The 20,402-nt window shown below is 43.3% G+C and overlaps 1 protein-coding gene across 2 annotated transcripts in view; it reads right to left on the bottom strand.

The window, feature by feature from the left end:
- The window catches only part of adgrv1 (adhesion G protein-coupled receptor V1), a 115,177-nt gene that overhangs the window by 82,784 nt on the left and 11,991 nt on the right, over positions 1–20,402 (bottom strand). For both annotated transcript variants that reach the window (XM_034595227.1, XM_034595228.1), the window contains exons 2-21: positions 18,244–18,431; positions 17,311–17,460; positions 14,216–14,311; positions 11,857–11,961; positions 11,242–11,355; positions 10,641–10,871; positions 9,650–9,987; positions 9,264–9,534; positions 7,117–7,443; positions 6,438–6,614; positions 5,965–6,188; positions 4,772–4,898; positions 4,492–4,677; positions 4,059–4,239; positions 3,434–3,597; positions 3,214–3,337; positions 2,853–3,113; positions 1,361–1,487; positions 946–1,169; positions 53–787 (exon numbers count right to left, since the gene is read on the bottom strand). In XM_034595227.1, the coding sequence (XP_034451118.1) occupies positions 53–787; positions 946–1,169; positions 1,361–1,487; positions 2,853–3,113; positions 3,214–3,337; positions 3,434–3,597; positions 4,059–4,239; positions 4,492–4,677; positions 4,772–4,898; positions 5,965–6,188; positions 6,438–6,614; positions 7,117–7,443; positions 9,264–9,534; positions 9,650–9,987; positions 10,641–10,871; positions 11,242–11,355; positions 11,857–11,961; positions 14,216–14,311; positions 17,311–17,460; positions 18,244–18,429 (4,348 nt within the window). In that variant the 5' untranslated portion in view covers positions 18,430–18,431. The remainder of the gene's footprint in view (positions 1–52; positions 788–945; positions 1,170–1,360; positions 1,488–2,852; positions 3,114–3,213; positions 3,338–3,433; positions 3,598–4,058; positions 4,240–4,491; positions 4,678–4,771; positions 4,899–5,964; positions 6,189–6,437; positions 6,615–7,116; positions 7,444–9,263; positions 9,535–9,649; positions 9,988–10,640; positions 10,872–11,241; positions 11,356–11,856; positions 11,962–14,215; positions 14,312–17,310; positions 17,461–18,243; positions 18,432–20,402) is intronic.

Here is a 20,402-nt window from a genome sequence, read left to right as displayed (position 1 = left end):
ACGAGCATATGATTGACACTAATTGTTTGATATATTTCTAACAGTAACTTACCATCACTGATGCCTTCCCCTTTGATGCTCTTCAGACCACCAGGAATAGGGTTCCCATCCAAGAAGAACTGAATAATCCCATCATCAACAGTAATGATGACATGTAACCACGTGTTATCCTCTACGAACTTCTCAGCACTGGCCCGGGCCATCTGAGTGTTGTTTGATCCTATTACCGTATAGTACAGCATCACTATGACATGAGACTCATTAGTGTGGACCTTCACTCCATAATACAAGGTCCCGTTCCTGGTTCCTTTGGAGACTATGAAGCCATCTGTGTCTGGTCTGGGCACTAGCCAGGCAGAGAAGGTGAAATTGCTGACAGCAGCAGGCCCATCTTCGGGTGAGATGGTCCCGTAAGCACCGGGGAGCCCAGAGAAAAACCACGTGTCTGTGGCTGAGTGGTGTCTCCTGGCGTGAGGCCTGAGCTCGACCTCATCTGGGAAGGAAGCTAGAAGGAGCAGGTCATCCATCAAAGGAAGGCCCTCTGGGAAGCGGCCAGAAACAATCTCCCAGGCAACGCGCACATCACCAAAAGTACCCTGCTGCCGGAGGATGGTGAAGGAAGTGACATCAGCCATATCATCTTCTGAGAGTACATCTTCGGCTACTTCTTGGTCCAGGTTGCTGTCAGCGATGGCAAAGACGCCAAACGGGTCGTCATTAAAGGGGATGAAAACAGAGGCGTTCAGAGAAGTGTCGGCCAGTCGTCCCCCTTCCCCTGGGTAACCACCTTAAAGAAATTAAAGGCAGGAGTTGAAGGGTCTTCAATAGACAATTATAAAGGAAACTCATCTTTCTCTGTAATTTTTGGAATCAAAACATTGTATTTCATGGTAAATTTTATCCTGACTGGGTCTGACAAATGTATCACTGCTATCTTGAACTCACCTGATATATTAACCAGACTGAGGATGTAGAACTCATTGAACTCTGGAAGTTTATCTGAGATGGCTTCCAGGATAATGGGCTTAGTCTCTTCCCCTGTAGTGAAGGTGATGTAGCCAGATGTGTTGGTAAACTCCTGGTTTTCCTCCAGAGGAGTCACTGAGTCATTGGCAAACAGCTGCCAGAAGACTGCAACATTACCAAAATGGCCCCTTGCACGCAGGACACTGGTGGAAGGAGAGAAGAGAGGATTCATTTATAAAATAAAGGTGAAAACAATATAGAAATCGAGTTTTGTACTTGCATAGAGGCTGTAAAAATGTTTAATATATATGATTGTTGCTCATTCTCATTCACACTCATTCAACTTTTAAATCAGTCACAAAGGAAAGGTGACCTGAGGACACATGTTCCTTACTTGAAATTATTGGTCCTGCCCTCTTTCACTGGTTTCTCTGTGGATTCCAGGGAGAAAATCCCGTTGGCATCATCGTTGGCCTCGATCACCACAGTCGCTGTGTGAGTTCCGTACACGACTGTATCACCTGAGCACACAAACATACTATCAGGTTAGTATAGACCAGTATGTACGTATATAGAGATAGAGATAGAGAGAGGTAGATGAAGAGATAGTTAGAGATAGAGAGAGAGAGACGGAGAGAGACATTGAGAGAGGCAGAGAGAGAGAGAGAGAGAGAGGTAGGTAGGTAGACAGGTCGGTAGACAGGTAGGTAGGTAGGCAGTTAGATAGGCAGGTAGGTAGGTAGGTAGTTAGGCAGGCAGGTAGTTAGACAGGTAGACGGGTACAGGTAGGTAGGTAGGTAGGTAGGTAGGTAGATAGGTAGGTAGGTAGGTAGGTAGATAGGTAGGAAGGTAGGTAGGTAGGTAGGTAGACAGATAGATAGGTAGATAGGTAGGAAGGAGGTAGACGGTTAGATATGTAGGTAGGTAGGTAGGTAGACAGTTAGATATGTAGGTAGGTAGGCAGGTAGGCAGGTAGGTAGGTAGGTAGGTAGGTAGGTAGGTAGGTAGGTAGGTAGGTAGGTAGGTAGGTAGACAGGCAGGTAGGTAGACAGGCAGGTGGGTATGTTGTTAGACAGATAGGTAGGCAGGTGGGCAGGTGGGCAGGTAGACTGTTAGGTAGTAGTTCAGAGCTTTAAAACAGCCTTTATATTTTAAAACCTAAAGAGAATAAGGAACATATAAGGAATACAAGGAAATGTTTTGCGGAAATATTATCCCCACAACCGCTTACAGGCACATACTTCAAGTTGCCAGACGACCAGTCCACTGTAACAAGCATTCAGATCCTCTCAAAATCAAACAGGCAAGGTAAAGGGTGTCAAGATCCCAGTGTCCATTTGACTGACTCCTAACATGAGGGTTATTGACTTTTAACATAATCCCTGTATAAAGGACAATCCACTGGCATAAACCAGGGGCTAACCCTTACTCCACTCTGCTCTGTGTCAATCAGTAAACAGAGCGAGGCCGGTGGAGTGGCCGGGCTTTGTGTCTTAGAAAGTCTGGAGTCTGGTAATTAAGGTCCTGTTGGGGCCCAGTGGTCTTTCATTCCCATCCCTGACACACAATGCTGGGATTAAGGAGAGCTCTCAGTGTGACCACGTACAGTGCTAAATTACCCGGCTACATGCTTCTGTACATACACAGCTGGCATGAAGACAAGAGGAAGTTTAACAGGGGAGAAGTGGGTGATGTTATTTTTGAGATTAAGTGTTTTTTCTAGAAGAAATACCTTGAAAAATCAGTTGTTTTTATCCTTAAGGGAATGAAGATTACATTATTTGACTTCCACTTTATAACCTGACATCGGCTGTGAGCACCGATTCACAGATGATATCCTTATACTTCACAGTTCACCCCAGTGGGGGTGCAAGGCCCATACTCACCAGTGGCGTTGTAGAGAACAATGTAGAAGGGCTCATCAGTCTCTGGTGTGTTGTCGTCCTCCACGGCCAAAGAGATGTTCTTCATCCATTCACCCACGTCAAACACCAGCAACGTGTCGTTACTCAGCACGTTGAGGTCACCCGGTGACGCGTCGCCGAACTCCACTCGGTACATCACCGTGGCAACAAAGTCGGCCCGCCCTGCTCTCAGAACGGTGAAGTTGGCGACCTCTCCTTCCTGGAGCCGCACGACAACAGGTTCTGAGTTGAGATGGGAAAAGACAGGGGAGTGAGGTGAATGGCTGTTGAAGTTATATATGAATAAATTATTCATATATCACATGTCTAGTGAAATCCTTACCAGAAAAGTAAATGGGGTCATCATTCTTATTAATCTGTAAAGTGGCATTAAGTTGGTTTCCAAGTCTTGCTCCACCTGTGGCATTTAACAGTGTGATGGTGAAATTCTCCATCTCCTCTGGGATCTTTAATTAAAAAAAAAATACAACCATATTAAATTTGCATGTATGCAAATAAAAAAACAATGGGGTTCAAAGTCAGGATTTAGTTTTTATGTTTACCTCATCGGGGACAGAGAAGAGAGTAAGATTTTTCAGGTACTCTCCCTCCTCGAAGGTGATGTATCCCTGGAGGGGGCTGACGTCTCCGGACAGGGCCGGCTCCAGGACCCACGACACTGACACCTCTCCGAAATGACCCCTGTTCCTCACTACAGGGTATACAGCTGAAAGAGAATCAATCAATGGATCTGATAAGATACTGGACCTTTCTTAATGTCATTAACTCTTTTATATACACTTTACTCTTGACATTTTGCCTATAGTCGAAGCAACAATTTTGGCATTGAACACAAAATAAAAATCTATTTCTCTGGCTTACAACTAAACTAAAAGACCTAAGTCTACACCTTCAAGAAAAGATTTTAGCTGCCTTGCTCACAATAAGTAAAGCAAACAACCCTGGTGATGAATCAATTGAGCCTGAGAAGATGCTCTAAGGAGCAGATTGACCACTAGATATACACATACTACATTTATGTGGACACAAATATGTAATAGACAACACTACTCACATTTAAATGAACTAGTAAATAAACACAAACTTAGAACTAAAAGCTATCATAGTCTCATCATTTATGCATATAAACGGTCTGTGGTTCACTGAAGGACTGCTACTTCCACGTACCCCTGTGCGTCTCGTTCTCCTTGCTCTCATTGATGGCCACTGTCAGTTCTGATTGGATGAACTCAATGACCCCAAAGGGGTCGTCGTTCTTCCGCACTGTGATGTTGACCTCCCTGTGGTTGCCTAGACGACTGGGTGGAGTGCTGTGGCTACTGAGAACCACGGAAAAAGTCTCGTCCAGCTGTAGGCACACACACAAACAGGTTTAAAGTATAATCTTACAGACACATTTCAGCAGCAGTATGTAGAACAGATGTTAGTTTGTGAACACCAAATGAAAACAGAATTATTCTGCCTCATTTAAAGGGACATACAAGTTAAATTTCTAAATCAAATCATAGGAAACTTGACTCCAGAAGGATTTTAGTTTTTAGTGAGGAAATTGGTTTTATATCCCCACAAAAGCTCAACAAAGCATTAGCCGTGCTCTTACCTCAGGCACGCCATCAGGCCTTGCCACTAGTGCCACCACCACCTCTCTCTCGCCTGGTTTAAACTCCAGGATGCCCGTGGCACCGTAGAATTCAGTGTTGCCTGAAGGCATGACAGCATATCGCACCAGCTGTTTCAGAAGCTGTCCCTGGGCTCTGACCACATGCAGCTCCACAGCCTCACCCTCCTGGGAAGATAAAATAGCAATATTTGGGTTTTTTTATGCACATGGGTATCACTTTTCTATTACAGCTGGATAAATACTTCAAAGTTTGACTTACATTAATGACCCATGGACCTCTGGAGAACGGGGAGAACTCAAAGACTCCTCCAGGGTCATCGTTCTCCATAATGACAATCTCTCTGCTGGTGAAGCCGGCTTTCAGGATCTGATTCTCAACATTACTCCTGAGACAAATTCACACACATATACACAGTATTAGATGGTGCCAGCACAGTGCCATGAATACAAATCTGCATAAAATGGAGAGCATTGTGGAGATGCTTTTAGACATGACAGATAATTGTCACCTTGTTTTAGCAGATGAAAACACACATATGAATGTTTCTTGTTTCTGCAACATCAAATTAAACTCCCCAATGCATTCCTGGTATCATGGGATCCTCATTTCATATCCTGACGTCCTGCTGTTTAGACAACTTTTCATAACAATGTCAATCATCTGCATGCCTGCATCTTTACTGCTCCACAGGGATTTGTGTGTGTGTGTGTATGTGTGTAAGAAAATTGGAGCCAAGCGAGTGTCACATGACGGGTAAATTAGAGACAAAGACAGGACAGAATGAAGCACTCCAAACAAACAGTCACAGCCGAGGCGCTGCATGCATACAAACCCTGACATCTTTAAAAAGGGCAACACAATAAAGCCTGGTTAAATTAGAGCAAAACAAATAGAGAAGACTCTTTATTGACGCCCCAACACTCACCCTCTTTTGGATTCTCTTTTTTAGTCACACCATCGCAGAAAACCCCCACCCCACACCATCCCAGAACCCCCCCCCCCCCCATCTCGTCAACCAAAGACCCCAGAAATCCTGAAGTAGGCCCTTCTGTGGAAAACAAAGTCCCGATTCACGCCACACAAAAGGTCCAGGTTCACCCCGCTCCCACTTACCCGAAGAACACGATAAAGCGTGCAGTCTCCACCCTGCAGGGAAGGAGTGGGAGGGAGAGGGAGATGCCGTTCTCATCAAAACTAAGACTAACAGATGAACCCATCAACCAAACTGATGCCACAAACACATGGATATCTCCAGAAAACCAAAGGGGGGATGGGATCCTTCTAAATCTCACTGCACTCATGTGATGTATGAATTAGCTCAAAACATTACTTTCACACCCTTCACGTTAAAATTATAACAGAAGGGTCTACTACGCCTTTTTAAACTGAACAAAAATTAACAGATGTTATGTTGGTCAATTATGACTTTTCCTGGAGTTTCATATCCCTACCTATCCAGAGTTAGGAGTAAGGTCTCGTTCACTTCTGGGATGTTGTCGGCCATGATGGTGAGGTTGATGGAGGCATCGCTCTGCCCAGAGAGGAAGACGACAGAGCCACTCAGAGGCTCCAGGTCATCAGCGGTTACATCGTCACGATTGGCCCCGATTGGCTGGAGACTCCAGAACACGACAGCCTGACCGTCTGTCCCATCACGTCGCAGAGGGAGGCTCACCTGCACCAAAACGTTATTGGGATCAGCCTCTTATACATACGAATATAAAGTATAGGTTATAAAATAAAAGCACTTTTTAGGTTATACATGACAACTGAATGATATAGCATCATTTTAACACAAATTAAGGGACATTGAAGGTTGTCAGATAACTCAAGAGTTGTTTCATAATTTCCACAATATGCCATTTCACACAATACTGAAGTCTGCAAGTCAACAGAGACAAGCATCACAGGGGTCATATCTTACTGTGCTGGTGTTGCTATCCTCTGGTTCATAAACCACCACTGTGGTGTTACTGGTAAAGCCGATTTCCCCGTTAGCAATGTCAGGAGTGACAGTTAAGGTCAGGTTTAGAGGTCCCCCGAACCTCGGGCTGTTTGAAGGAATCTTGGGTTTGATATCGACGAGTTCCAGTGAATTTAACTAGAAGGAAAACAGAAGACACAATTCAACTGACAGAACAGGAGAACTGAGAGATACATTTTCTGTAATAATCAATAAATAAAAAATACACAGTTTTCTTCACAATCTGCTCATTTCTTTACTCTCTCCTTTTACACTCGTGCATGTAAAAGTTTAAAGCTCAAAGTGTGTGTGGTGTGATTGTGGTTCTACAGAATGCGAAGACGGCTTCTCTTGTACTTTTTTTTGCCTGCTTTACAGGCTTGGTGATGTTGTTAGTCTTGGGAGCTGGACCCATCCCATAGCAGCATGCCATATTTGAGTGCCAGTGTCAAACCATTCACACATGCAAATGAGCCACTTAAACCTTGGATGGCACTGATTTGGCCAGAAGTGAAAAAACAAGCAGAAAGAGCACATTTCTGGACATGCAAGCAAAGTGTTGCCTGAATAACAATGTATAAAAACACAGTGTCGCAAAAACTGTGGAATTAAAACCCCAAGATATTTGCAGCCTTGTCACCTGTATTAAAAAATGAGCTCCGTTCTGCAGAAAGGCATCATTCCTGATCGGCAGTGTGACGTGAACCGCCCGCTCGCGCTCAAACACCACATGAACAGATCTGCTGACGTTCAGTATCTGGTCACGGGCCAATGATGGGTCTATTGGACCTGCGGGAATGTAGAGGGCGGTGAGGGTCATCGACACGTCACCTAGGGTGCCGCCATCTCGGATGAAACTCAGTGAGAGGAAACGGCCCGTGGGTTGGCTCTGGATGCTTTGCTCTTTTGTAGGGTCGAACCGGAAAAGCCCGTAGACATCGTCGCTGTCTTGGATATAGAAGACCATCTGGGGAAAGAGCGGAAATAGAGAGAAAGGCAAATGTTACATTTTGTCAGATGAGGGAATGATGAAAAGACATTTGCGGATGTTGAAGGAAACACAAATCTTGGAAAGGTTGTACAAATATTTAATATTTAATGAGTATTATTGTGAACCTGAGACTATGAATTTGATTTTAGCTCACGACTTCTGCCCCTTACATTGCACAATAAGTAGAACAATATATTTAGCTGCAATGACACCTTCCACATGAACAGTGACCAGAATTCAATGGCTATAGGTCAATACAATAGCTAATACATTACCAGTAAACATACACGTCTTAACTTTAAACTATCCTGAACACATACCAACATAAGAACGACACAAACCACATCAGACCATTAATACAACATTACTAAAATAATGACTAACAAAGATTTATTTACAAGGACAATTAGCAGTCCCATGAGCATTTTCTCTGTCCAATCAGAGTGAACAGCTCACCGATCGCTTTACTAAAGACTTTTATTTTATTATCTTATCTCCTAAAATAGTGTCTCACAGGCTTGGGTTGAAGTTAATAATTGAAATAATTTTAAATAAAACATTTCTAGTGGAGAACAATTAGTCCTATTCACTTTGCTTTGGAGGCGACTGTGATGTCACAGGTTTGACAGCACTCTGGGCCGTGCACAGCCCTGCGTGCAGCGAGGAGCGAGCTGACTGATCTTCAAGCTGAGAGGGGGTAATTGCAATGACGCTCAGATTTACAATTAAATTGCTTTTTAGGGACTTTGATGTGTATCCTGTTTTTGTGCTACGGAGACTGCGACGCGGGTCATGAGGAGAAGAAGAAAGGAGAGAGGTGAAGAACAGAGAGAGGAAAGAAAACAAGTGAGACTGAGAGTAGTAAAACAGAGGCCTGAGCTAACTTTAGAGAGGCATCCTCTTTAATTAACTCTGCTAAGACTGCATGAGGAGTTTTCATGAGCATTTTAACTGGGGGTCATTCATTTTCCTGAAGCCTACACTTGTCTGATGCGTTGCCCGGCACATATGCAACAGCTGATTTACAGCTCAGTGTAGCGTGCATATGTTTATGTGTGTGCGTGCGTGTAGCTGTGTGCGCCTACACATGTTTGTGTGTATGTATATGTCACTTACAACATTTACAGCGATTTACATTGATTAACTTGTCCGACAGTTAAATGTGTGTATTAACTCTTGAGGGAATTTCTGCTGAGCCAACTCCCTGGCTCTGCACAGATGGCAAACAGACCCTGTAGCCTCACAACCTGAGGTGTTGCTCTGCTGTGTGTGTTTCTGATGTGACCAAAGCCGCGTCTGCAAGCGTCTCATCTCAGGCCTTGAACATAAACGAGACTTAGATCTGCCCACTGCTTTCACACATAGCCAAGAGGCTTGGACGAAGATGGAAGCTATAAAAATGTGTCACCACTTCACCCACTCTTTCTAAAAAAAAAAAAAAAAATGCACACAGACACCACACACAGAGTGCGCCTGCTGTGTCTGCTTTGTTTTGATTCAGCCACATTAAGGGAACACCCACGGAGCCAAGTGACACATTAAGAGAGGTTGACTTGTGGAATGTGCCAAGTTTGCCACTGCACCTTATAGTAGGTCACACGCAAGCACACACACCCACATACATACACGCACACAAACACACATGCACAACAGATGCACAACATCTGGAGCATATATGCTCCCTAACAAGTGCACCCTTTTTTCTCTCTGTCATCAACCCATAGCAACAAGGAGCAACAACAAATAAATAAATTGACTTTAACTACTGGCTTGTAAAAGATCTCCAATAAACTGACCTCCATGGGTTCGTCGATCTCTGCATTTCCAGTGACAGTATTCGGCAGCAGTCTGAGAAGGAAGGCCTCTGCCTCCTCAGGTTGAACGTCTCCCACAATGTTTATCGGAATCACAGCGGTCACCTGACCGGCAGCAAACTTCACCGTCCCCGCGGCGGGTGCCAAGTCATCTGACACCGGGGAGCCATCACTGGAGTTTCTGCTGATGGACCAGTTGGCAGACACGGCACCGTAGCTGCCTCCGTTCCTTACGATAGTGATGCCATCAAATCTGTGGGAGTAAAAACCTTATATTTAGAGAGTATACCCTGGACATAATGGAAACCATCCACTTGTATTTACTATATGTGTCATCACAGTTTCCTCAGTATTCACAAACTATCTACCTCTGTGTCAGATCTTCGTTGATGCTGATTGGCTGAATGACTGCGCTGCTGCTGATTGACAGGACGCCGTGAGGCTTATCATTGGGTTCGATGGTGACCAGCACAGCATTAGGTGATATGAGCACTGCATCTCCTCTGAGGGTCTCCTCCAGCAGGACCAGGTGGAAGGATTCTGCGATCTCTGGCACCACGTCGTCACTGATGTTAAACAGAAGGCTCGTCTGGTAAACAAACGGAGGGAACGTGACCGTGCTGACCGGCTGCAGGTCGACGAAATCCACAGCTGGCGTGGCGCTGCCCAGTCCTTCACCGCTCACCACCATGTAATCAACAGAGACCTAAAGACAGTACAGACCAGATGTTTTGTATTAATTTGCCTCATGCGTACTGTTTTCAATATACTATGTATATATTTCATCCAAAATATTTTTTTTCAAGAGCATGGTCTTTCAGTTTGAGAGCTGGACTTTTATATCACGTACAGATTTAGTTTTGCTGTATTTAAAAACCCCGTGCTTGCACTCAAATAGCCCCACTTATTCTCAAACTGTGAACTTGCTTTCAGATATGTTGTGACGGATTTCCTGCGCTCCAGCTTCAGCTCTTCTCCTCGCTCTTTTCTGTTCGGTTGGAGATTTATTTTCTTCCAAGAGCAGAAGAAAAATCCGATAGCATAGGAGAAATTAGACGTGAGTCAGAGGAGAAGAGCTGAAGCTGGAGGGCAAGAAATCCGTCCAAGCTATAGAAAATCAGAGTTCAAGCGCACAGTTTGAGCATAAGCACAGCACATTTAAGAACAAAGGAAGGTTTATATGAGTAAGAGTGCAGGGTTTTGAGTGTGAGCATTGCAGAATCTGAACCTGGAATCAATAAGTCCTGCTCTGAATAAAGATCAGGAAAAAAACCATACATATAGTATACTGTATATGATTAAAGTGGTTGTGTCATATTCTGTTTAGTTAATAAAATAACTGGATGAATAGAAAGGAACCTCAGAGTCGACAGAGCCGACAAGTGGCCCGTCTTCAGTCAGTCGACCCCGGGTCACATTGATGGCGATGACTCCAGCGGACTCGGGCACTGCCATGATGGAGTGGGAGAACCGCAGGGGACTGTCATTACGCCGGATTCTCAGCTGGACACGGCTGGCGTCGGGCCTCAGGAGGGCTCCACCTGCCACACCCGTTAGTCTGACAGAAAATACCTCATCATCCTCTGGGATCTGGTCCACAGGGAAAGAGAAGCACGTTCATGTACAATTGTTTCTCGTAGTCAGCTGTTTAAAAACTCTGCATATGAAACACGACAGAAGACTAGTGACAGAAACTCCGCATGCTGTGATTTATTGATTTTGAAATTGAAAATAATGTGACTTTCAAGTTTGAATGAAACCAAGATGTGATGCAGATGTGGTCTGAAGTCTTAGGGAGTCTTTAATGATGTTGATCTTTAAGCTCCACACTATTAAATCAATGCAATTTGAATGATAGCTGAAAGGGAATGTAAAAAGCTGATTTCAATCTCTATCCATATAATCCATAAACGTGACATGTGGGTGTTTTTAATGGGACAGTGAAGAGCCTGTTTATTACCTGGTCATCCTGGATGAGGATACTGAAGTTCACTACAGCCTGTCCTACAGGGATGGTGATGGTGCCTCTGTCTGGACTGAGATCCTCAATGGCCGGGTTGGGCCCTTCAGAGATCTGAAACAGAGGATTCACAAGCCTCTTTTTAAACTGCAGATCCTGCTGCAGTGTATTGCAGTTAAAAGGGATCCCTCATTATGCAGCCTTGTTAATACTGAACCCAGTGTGTGTGTTTAGATGGCATGTCTGCATCTGCGTCTTTCCCTTTAACAAAGCCGTTGATTCGGCTCTTTCACTACCTCCCCTGCCAGCTTAAAGGTGGAACAACAAAGCCCCCCCCATTACGTATTCGCACCTTTTATACAGAACAGCGAGGCGGAATAAAAGCAGAACATTTCAGCCTTGAACAGACTGTGTAAAAGGGGCGACATGGCACGCTGATGCACTGTCGATTTTCATTCATCGTTATACACTGTATATAAATAATTGAGTTATCTACAATGAAACTGCATGTAATCAAACAATTACCTTTGGGTCTAAATTATCAAAACTCTATCTTTTGGCCAGTGGAGAAAACATTTGCTGTGTTTTTCTTTTTTTTGTGAATTGTCCTCTCACCTCATAGTTCACGGTCACGGTCCCATATGTTCCCTTCTCTCTAATTAGCGTGAAAGGCACATAATGGTTCCTTCTTCTGGGTTCATCAACTACGATCTCTTCAGTCTGAGATGAAGGGAGGGAAGGAGACATGACACATGAAAGAGCAAACACAATCAGTTCAATTTATTCAATCGTATGCAGTTTCTTATTCAGACTTACAATCAACCAAAGCAAGTACAAGCACATTTGTGTTTAAAAGGGTCGTATACACAGAGCACAAGTGCGGTGAATGTCTGTTTAGGGACAAATCAACAGATTCTTACAAAGAACCGCCAACCGACAAGTTTTAAAAATGCTGCATATTTGAGAAATACTGATTAAACAGTCTAAAATAGTATAAAACTATTATGATAAAGTCTGTTTTTTGGTCTGTTTTATATTATTAACAGAATTGCAAAAAGTAAAGTGATATGAGCAGAGGTAAAGCTGTAAATTAATCTGACACTGAATCAAAACATTGATTCTACAGTAACACAGTGAAAGCCAAAAAGCACATTATTTATTTGGAAGTCATTATCAAGCTACTACAGTTTTGAAATGTAATCCCCTCTTGTCCCTCCCCTGAGGTCCAGCAGCCCTCTTATTGATTGTAAGCAAGACTAATCATCATAGGGCATATTAGACCATCTGGGGTGGTAGGACAAACAGTTCCCAGCATAGCTAAGCCACCATGGAAACAATATAAACTCCCACTGATAAGTTAATCCAGCGGCTGTTGTGGTTTTAATTGCCCCTGGAAACCCACGACCGCAAGATGCTCACTTCATCCACATCCACAATACTGAGTGTTTTAGCTACGCGTCAGTATTAATCACTGTCCACGATAACAAACCTGAAAGTGTATATCACATGTATACTGAACTACTGTACATAACTACTGTACAGTAGTATTTATTGTGTGCCTGTATAAAGAGGAAGCTGATTGTTTACTCTGCAGTTGGTTGCTTTGTTGCAGAAAATACTACTAACAAGAAACAGCAAAGGTAAAAAGTAAGAGCAAGGATTTCTTTTCTAGGACCGATGATGAGGTTGAACTGTAACTGACAGTAAGTGTTAACCATGTTTTGCTTTCACTGCTGGAAGGTCGAGACGTGACTTATAAACTCAATAACCGTTTCCTCATGTCTCCGTTTTACCTGCCCACAATACAACACAACCCTGGAATCACAAATCGAAACATTGACAACAGCGTTTCCGAACTTCTGTTAGGTCCTAGGAAACTGTGGAGTAGTGTGGACGGCAGTCGCAAACTTAGAAACAGTGATGCGTCGTTAAACTAAAACAGAATAGTGTGGCTCCAGAGGCAATAACAAAAGTTGATGGATGGTTCAGAAATTGAGAACAAATTAAGCAAAACTTAAATAAAGGCAGTTTCCTGAAGGATCAAAGAGTCCAGGCAGCTTTTCATGTTTGAAATAATCCAGAAACATGGATTGATTCTGTGTGCCTCCTTTGCTCAAAATAAACTAAATTATATGCACAAAATTATCATTAATCATCATTAATCAGTCTTGTTTTTCCAGTTAACTGGTTGATCAGAGCTGCTTTTATTTCTACCTAGTTGCACCTCCAAAGATAATATGTCAATATTATTATATTAGCCGTCCCTGTTCAGACCTGGCAATAACATTCCTCTGAAGTGATTTGACCACAATTGGACAGCTCTAAGAACATCACCTCACAACTGGCAATAGAATGCATCTACATTTGTCTCCTGTGATCAGATCTCACTTCTCTGCTCCAAATAAACATGTCCATCATTTCTGTTTGCGAAGACCAAATATGTTGTTGTTAACTAGTGCAACTATGACAAATGGGTTTGCTGTGTGTCACTGACATAATTCTTCTGAAAGCTAAAACATACTTGTGAGTAATACTATGCAAATAGTCATCATCCTTCTTATTTTTCTTTTCTTTTTTGCATGTGACCCCTGAGGTGATTGTGACGGATGAGTGACAGCATCAGTTGCATCAGGTTGATTTAAAGCACCACAGGAAATATTGCAGCATGCAAGTGATTTTTCTTTCCGCCCCCTCAAATGAACGTCCTTTGGGATAATGGGGGTCACATGCCCCAATGCATCTTGGGTGCATTCACACCCGTACTTGGAGCTGTCCACTTGTGATTGGATCACCAAGATGGATTTCATCTGAAGGTCTGAACAAGACGGTAGTAACATACTAATACGGTGACACTAAGTATGATAAACCGATGTAGATTGAATTAATCGTGGATTGAACTGTAAAAGGTTGTGATGGATGAGAACAGAGAAAGAACAGATGAAGACAAGATGCATGCAAAAAGGGGGTTCCTTACTGAATTGAAGGCAATTATTCCGAAGGCATTGTCATTGGACAGGATGGTGATGGTCGCCTTGTTTGGCGTCCCCAGTGTCACGCCATTGGACGAACTCTGGAAAGTGGGGAAAAACTGAAATAGTTACACAAACTGCTGGCCAGATACACACTACAGTACAAACCTTAACCTCCCCTGTCACTCATGCTCCTGTGAAAAAAATGCCAGCCCCCATTCATTCACGGTCTACACTTCATTCCTGTGCTCCCACTGAGAGACCCAGGTGAGAAGGCACAAAGGCAGGAAGCGCTGGTCTGAGCCCACTTGATCTGTCAGGTCAGCTCACGGCGGGACGCCTCTTCAGGACTTGCGCTGTGCTCTGTGATTCGGCACTAAGACAAAACAAACCTCTGTGTTTTTTTGTAAATCACAGCGACTTCCACCAGGTTTTTTTAACTAAACAAAACAAAAAAAAGGAACCACAACATGTGATCTGTGAAAGGAGGCTTTTCCTTTTTCTGAGTCCTGTTAAAGAGACCGACCGCAGCCTTGTTATTTGCTGCAACTCTCCGAGGTTTCCATTAGGGAGCTTACCAATGTTTTCGCAAGCATCGCATGGACCAACTCTGCTGACCACCGTGTCTGAGTGCACGCACTTCCAGCAAATCTCCCAAAATCAAACATACAATGATGTTATGGAAAATAAATGTGAGTGTGTGATTTCTCTCAGCCAAACGCAGTCTAGTTGAAAGTCCTTCCTAAAACCACTGTATGTGTTAAGGTGAGAGCAGGCGAGGCATAAAACGAAAAGCTGTATGAGAACTTTCTTTCCACTGCTCGGCTCTGGTCAACTCACAGACACAGAATCCACTCACTTTCATTAAGTCAAGCCACTGGCCGAGAAAGTACTCAGGAGGAAGAGAGGGTCGTCCACGAACCAGAAGGTTGGTGGTTTGATCTCCAGCTCCTCCAGTCTACATCCCGAAGTGTCGTTGGGCAAGATACTGAACCCCAAGCTGTCCCTGTCGGCTGCGCCAACAGTGTATGAATGTTGGGTGATAGGAAAAAGTCCTTGTTTTTAGAATCACTGTGTGAGTGTGTGTGGAACGGGTTGGTGAGTGCAAATTTTCCTTTAAAGTACTTTAAATGGTTGATAAGAGTGGATTAAAACTATTAAAATACAGTCCATTTACCATACATGCCCTCTCTTTTTACATTAATGTCTAATGATAATTATGTGAGAGGAATCGACTCGTTACAGTAAATCAATCAGCTGACTGGTGGCCAAAGGGACAATGAGCTGTCTGCAGACGTCCAACTGGACAAAAATGTTGGGAAGCTGCCAGACGCTGGTTCATTGTCAGATGGCTGTAGGAGGATGAAGTGCAGTCGCACTCACAAAATGTGAAGGATTACTTCAGGACATACTGCATTTCAGTTTTCTCTTATTATAATATCAAAATGTACAAACAACAACCTGTATAGTGTTTTTAGAAATATTGTAACGATATAATGATAACATAAATGACAATACTGCATTGATAATGATTAAATGAAAATATTTATATGTAAGACCCGATGACCAGTGGGTTGGATGCGATTACATCTCCCACCTGCCACCACATCGCCTAAGCCCCCCAGAAACAGGAAAAACCCTGACCACACAAGATGCCTCCTGTTCCTGTGCAGCTCTGTGAGGCTGCACCTGCTCTGCTCCACCACAACCCTTCACTACTTTGGTACAACTAGTTTAGTTTAGTTGACTCATTACCAATACATCTAGTACAATATTTTCTTTGGAAACAGACTTTACAGAGTCATCTGTCAGAAATGATAGAGCTATTTTTGTGCAAACATTTCTTTCCCTCACTTGTACTTGATCTCTGACACCCCATGGTCGCTCCTCTTGTAGTTCACATTCATCCTCTGGACGGTCCTTCAGTAAACTGATAGGGTAGCATTTCGCCAGCAGCTTTGTCTGCACTGTAGTGTAAACAGAAGGACTAAGTGGGCCTCATCTGGTCCTTTCACTCTGGTGGCACGCTAACTGAGGGATTGTGCAACTGGATTTCAACCAGATGTCACAAAAACGCAAAAAGCCCCAAATGTTGTGAAAGAAGTCCCTCTCTGCTGCTGTTTTGTAAATATACACAGCTGACAACCAGTGACTCCCAATGACCTTTGTCTTTGGGTCTTTCAGCGAGGAGAAGACAGGCAGACAGCAGGACCAGGCCCCCGAGCTCATCAATCAAAGTTGACAGCTAAAGGTTATATGAAACCATGGAGACAGTCTCTGGGTGTCAGGCATCCTCGGCGGCGATGGTGATTCTTTTGACAGGGATTTACAGTGTGTACCACTTAAAGATCATTTTCAAACTTTAAAACATCTATAAATGTTCTATACAAGACTGTGTACAACGGAATAAAACATGATATGCTCAACATTTTTGTATTTTCTTTGAAAATAAAGTAGTAAGACTTCATATTCTGATGATAATGATGTGTTTGTTTTCAGCACAGAAAGTCACAAAATGCATGAAAAGATGTTCCTGTACCTGGAATTCATTCATTCAATGTAGCAGCTTTCATTTATACTAGTGTGTGGTGAACACACAGCAACATATATGAGGGTGAAATCCACGGAACGGACATGCCCATTGAGGTCAATGGGGACAGTGAATTAGAGAACCACTTTAATCTAACGTGCGGTGAGGCGGTGGCTGTCAAAGTTGGTTTCTGTTCACAAAAGGTGTCTTTTAGTGGGGAACCTCACACAACACTTGGGCCCCACCCACGGCAGCCATGGAAAAGTCCTACAGCGCACACACACACATCAAATGACCCTGCAGCTCCGAGCCTCCCGGGGCTTACTGTGACACACACACACCCCCAACACACACACTCCCTATTGCTTAGTAGCTGGGGTTAGGATTTAAGACGGTCACGGGCAGAATCGGAACACTGGGACTTTGTGGGGAAAAGCTTGGAGCTCTGAAAGGAGAAATAGGGCGTCATGGTCAATCCGCAAAAAGATACTGGCCGCATAAATGCACACGAGACCACAAAATAAAAGTGGCACACACACATCGATTTGAAAGCAAACATTGAGCCTTTACCTGTACTTTAAGGTTGAAGGTAAACGTCTCATCGGCTTCAGGCAGGTCGTCATCTTTCACAGCGATGAAGATGGTCTTACTGGACTCAGTGGACAGCAGAAAGGCTGCAGCGTTGACGGCCTCAAAGTCCCCTGTGTCGACTCCCTCGAGCTGGGGGACAAAAACCAAGCATGGAATTGTATCACTCACCATTTCGCTAAAGTAAGACGCCTGCTTCTTTGTACATTACAGTTTGTTTGAGATACAAAAGAGATGGAGACAATGTGGTACACTAGACCAAAGATGAGTTTGAATCCGTGAATGATGCAGGTGCATGATTTGTGCTTTGGACTGCTAAGCTAATAGGAAACCTTGGCCTCTATGCTTTTTCCTGTTTCAGCTCTTTCCATCAGCAGAGTCCATTTACTATGTTCCTGCCTCTTTCCTTCATTTCAACTTCTGCCTTTATCTGCTTACTTAAGTTTCCATGTGCTTCTGTCTATGCCCATTAGATTCCTGAAACTAAGTACTTCATTATGAATAAAACAGCCCAGTTATAATAGTTCATGTAAGAAAAAGAAAAAATATGGTAAAGATATCAGGAAGATATACCCCCCCTTCCAACCACACTTCACTGCATGGCCAGCTCGCCTTTCCAGACACCAACTGTGAGCAGCTGACACCAGCTCCTATGTGGAGAACATGAAGCCAAACCCGTACTGAGATTTCCAAGACTGTTTCTGTGAATAAACCGAGTCTAATGTCACCACCTCTGTCATTGATAAAAAGATCACTGATTCTTAGCAGCCCGGCAACAGAGCAAAGAGATTTTCTTTGTATTACTTGATGTATCCTGCTGTTATGTATGTGTTTGGATTCACACATGATATAATAAGTCAACAGGCAGGTCGATGAGTACGTTATCAATGATGTGCTTGCGTCGCTTGTCCTTACCAAAACCAAAGCCGTCACATTGACCGGGTCTCCGACTCTCTCCACGACCAGCCGGACCACAGCTGTGCTGCTCTCATTGACGACAAAGTCTGTCTGTCCCAGGAACCGCAGCGTGGCAGACTCAGACGTGGTGCCAGGGATGGACAGAGCCAGAATCAACCCAGCTAGCAGGAGGACAGGGAGCATTCCTACGAAAAGGAAGGAGCACACAGAGGACACATTTAAAAAAGATGAAGGAAGGGCAGACATAACGCAAATACTGAAACTAGAAGGGCACTCGGAGAGAGCATACCTCAACCAAGGCTAATGCCCTATCTTACCATGTTAAAGAAAGAGAAAATAATTCATGGATCCACCTGTTTATCCAGATCTGCTACGAGTATGAATGGGTTCTTCCCATGCCCACCCATTCCACAATATTTAATTGAAATCAGTTCAGTAGTTAGAAAACAAAGAAACAAACAAAGAAATGCCAATGGAAGCATATCCTTCGTGCCAGAGGTAATAAAGCAGAGGCCAATATGTGTATATGAAAATGGGTATATCTAAAAAATCTAATCAAAAATGTATAATATATGTAATCCTACTCCACACACTAAGAAAATGCAAAAATATATAATTCAGTATACGCAGAAAAGCTCACAAGATCAAATTTGGTATTAATTAAGTAACACAGTAATAAGAAATAATATTTTTGAATCTTAAGAGATATTTCAGAATAAATCTGCAGGATAAAGAGAATTGAAAGTAAAAAAGGAAAGAACGACAGAAAACCATGTCTAAAATATTCACTTTATGCCCAGTGGGCATTCTAATTTAATTTCATGTCCTATAGACTTCATACTAATTGGTGTTGAAAATAAAATGAATTTAAAATATACAGTGGGTATATAATAACTATATTGTATAACTAATACGATCCACAGACAGTATTGAGTGGCCAGATGTTCACAAGGTCTGGCTTTTGAAAATATGCAGGCGGGCTGGCTGGCAGATTTGCTGGTCACTGTGGTCTATGTGATTCATAGCACTATTCCATAATTACAATGGCTGTTGTCCTCATGTTGTCATAACTGTTAAAGCAGTTGTTGTTGAGTTTATTCTATGGATTTTAATGTCCTGCCAGAACCGATGTGGTCACTCAGGGTACGTTCAGACAGTCTGTGCTCTGCCGACACTCTCTCTCTAATTATCTCTTCTTCTCTCCTGCTTCCCCCAATCATCCTCACTTCTCAATCTGTCCCCTCCACTTCTCAATCTGTCCCCTCACACCCGTCTGCTCTTCACGTTACTCTCCTCCACTTGTCTCTGCTCCTCCGCTCTCCCCCTGTCATCCCCTGCTCAGCTCCCTCACGCAGAATAATCCTAAAGCTGGATGGAGCTGCTGGGACAGTTGTCATGGTTAACACAACAAAAAAACACAGCATGACAAGCGAGGTGGAGCCAGCTTAACGTTAAATTGTGGCCACTTTGTCCCGTCTTCCCCCGTCCCAGCTGCCTCCTCACCCATCCCATTCATAATCTGCACCGCACGACCTCGCCAAGAGTATGAACACACGTAAGGTCTTTTAAAAAAATATTTGCTCTTAATTACTAGGTTGAAAAAGAACATCGGCAGCTACGGTGGATGAAGTCATGCTGTTTGGTTCCTTTATTTTTTTCATTCGCAGAAATCGTTAAGGAAAGTTGGACATTGAAAATATCCCATTTATCATATGTTCCATTACTGTTATATCAATCGGACTAATTCTCAGTGTTTAAATAACAACCACACATCAATCAGTTTGTCAGCTCAGAGAGGACAAGATGACAATGTATCAGTATTAGAAGCCGTTAGTTGACAGACACAGTCAGAATCAATTGATGCACGTGTTATGGATGTGTGTGATAGAGACAACATTTTTGTGTGTGTGTGTGTGTGTGTGTGTGTGTGTGTGTGTGTGTGTGTGTGTGTGTGTGTGTGTGTGTGTGTTTGTTTGTTTGTGTGGGCAGGCGTGTGTGTGTGTGTGGTGCAGGTAATACTTATGTTGTGGGGACCAAACTCTGTTTACACAGTCCCATTATGAGGACTTGTCGTCCTTATGAGGACAAAAAGCAAGTGCCCATAATGTAAATCATTCATTTCTTTAGGTGATGACATGTTTTAAGGTCAGGTTTAA

The sequence above is a fragment of the Hippoglossus hippoglossus genome, chromosome 9 (assembly GCF_009819705.1).
Source record: "Hippoglossus hippoglossus isolate fHipHip1 chromosome 9, fHipHip1.pri, whole genome shotgun sequence".
Classification (NCBI taxonomy): domain Eukaryota; kingdom Metazoa; phylum Chordata; class Actinopteri; order Pleuronectiformes; family Pleuronectidae; genus Hippoglossus; species Hippoglossus hippoglossus.
The sequence above is the reverse complement of the archived record's forward strand: the minus strand, read 5'-3'. Positions and strand labels throughout refer to the sequence as shown.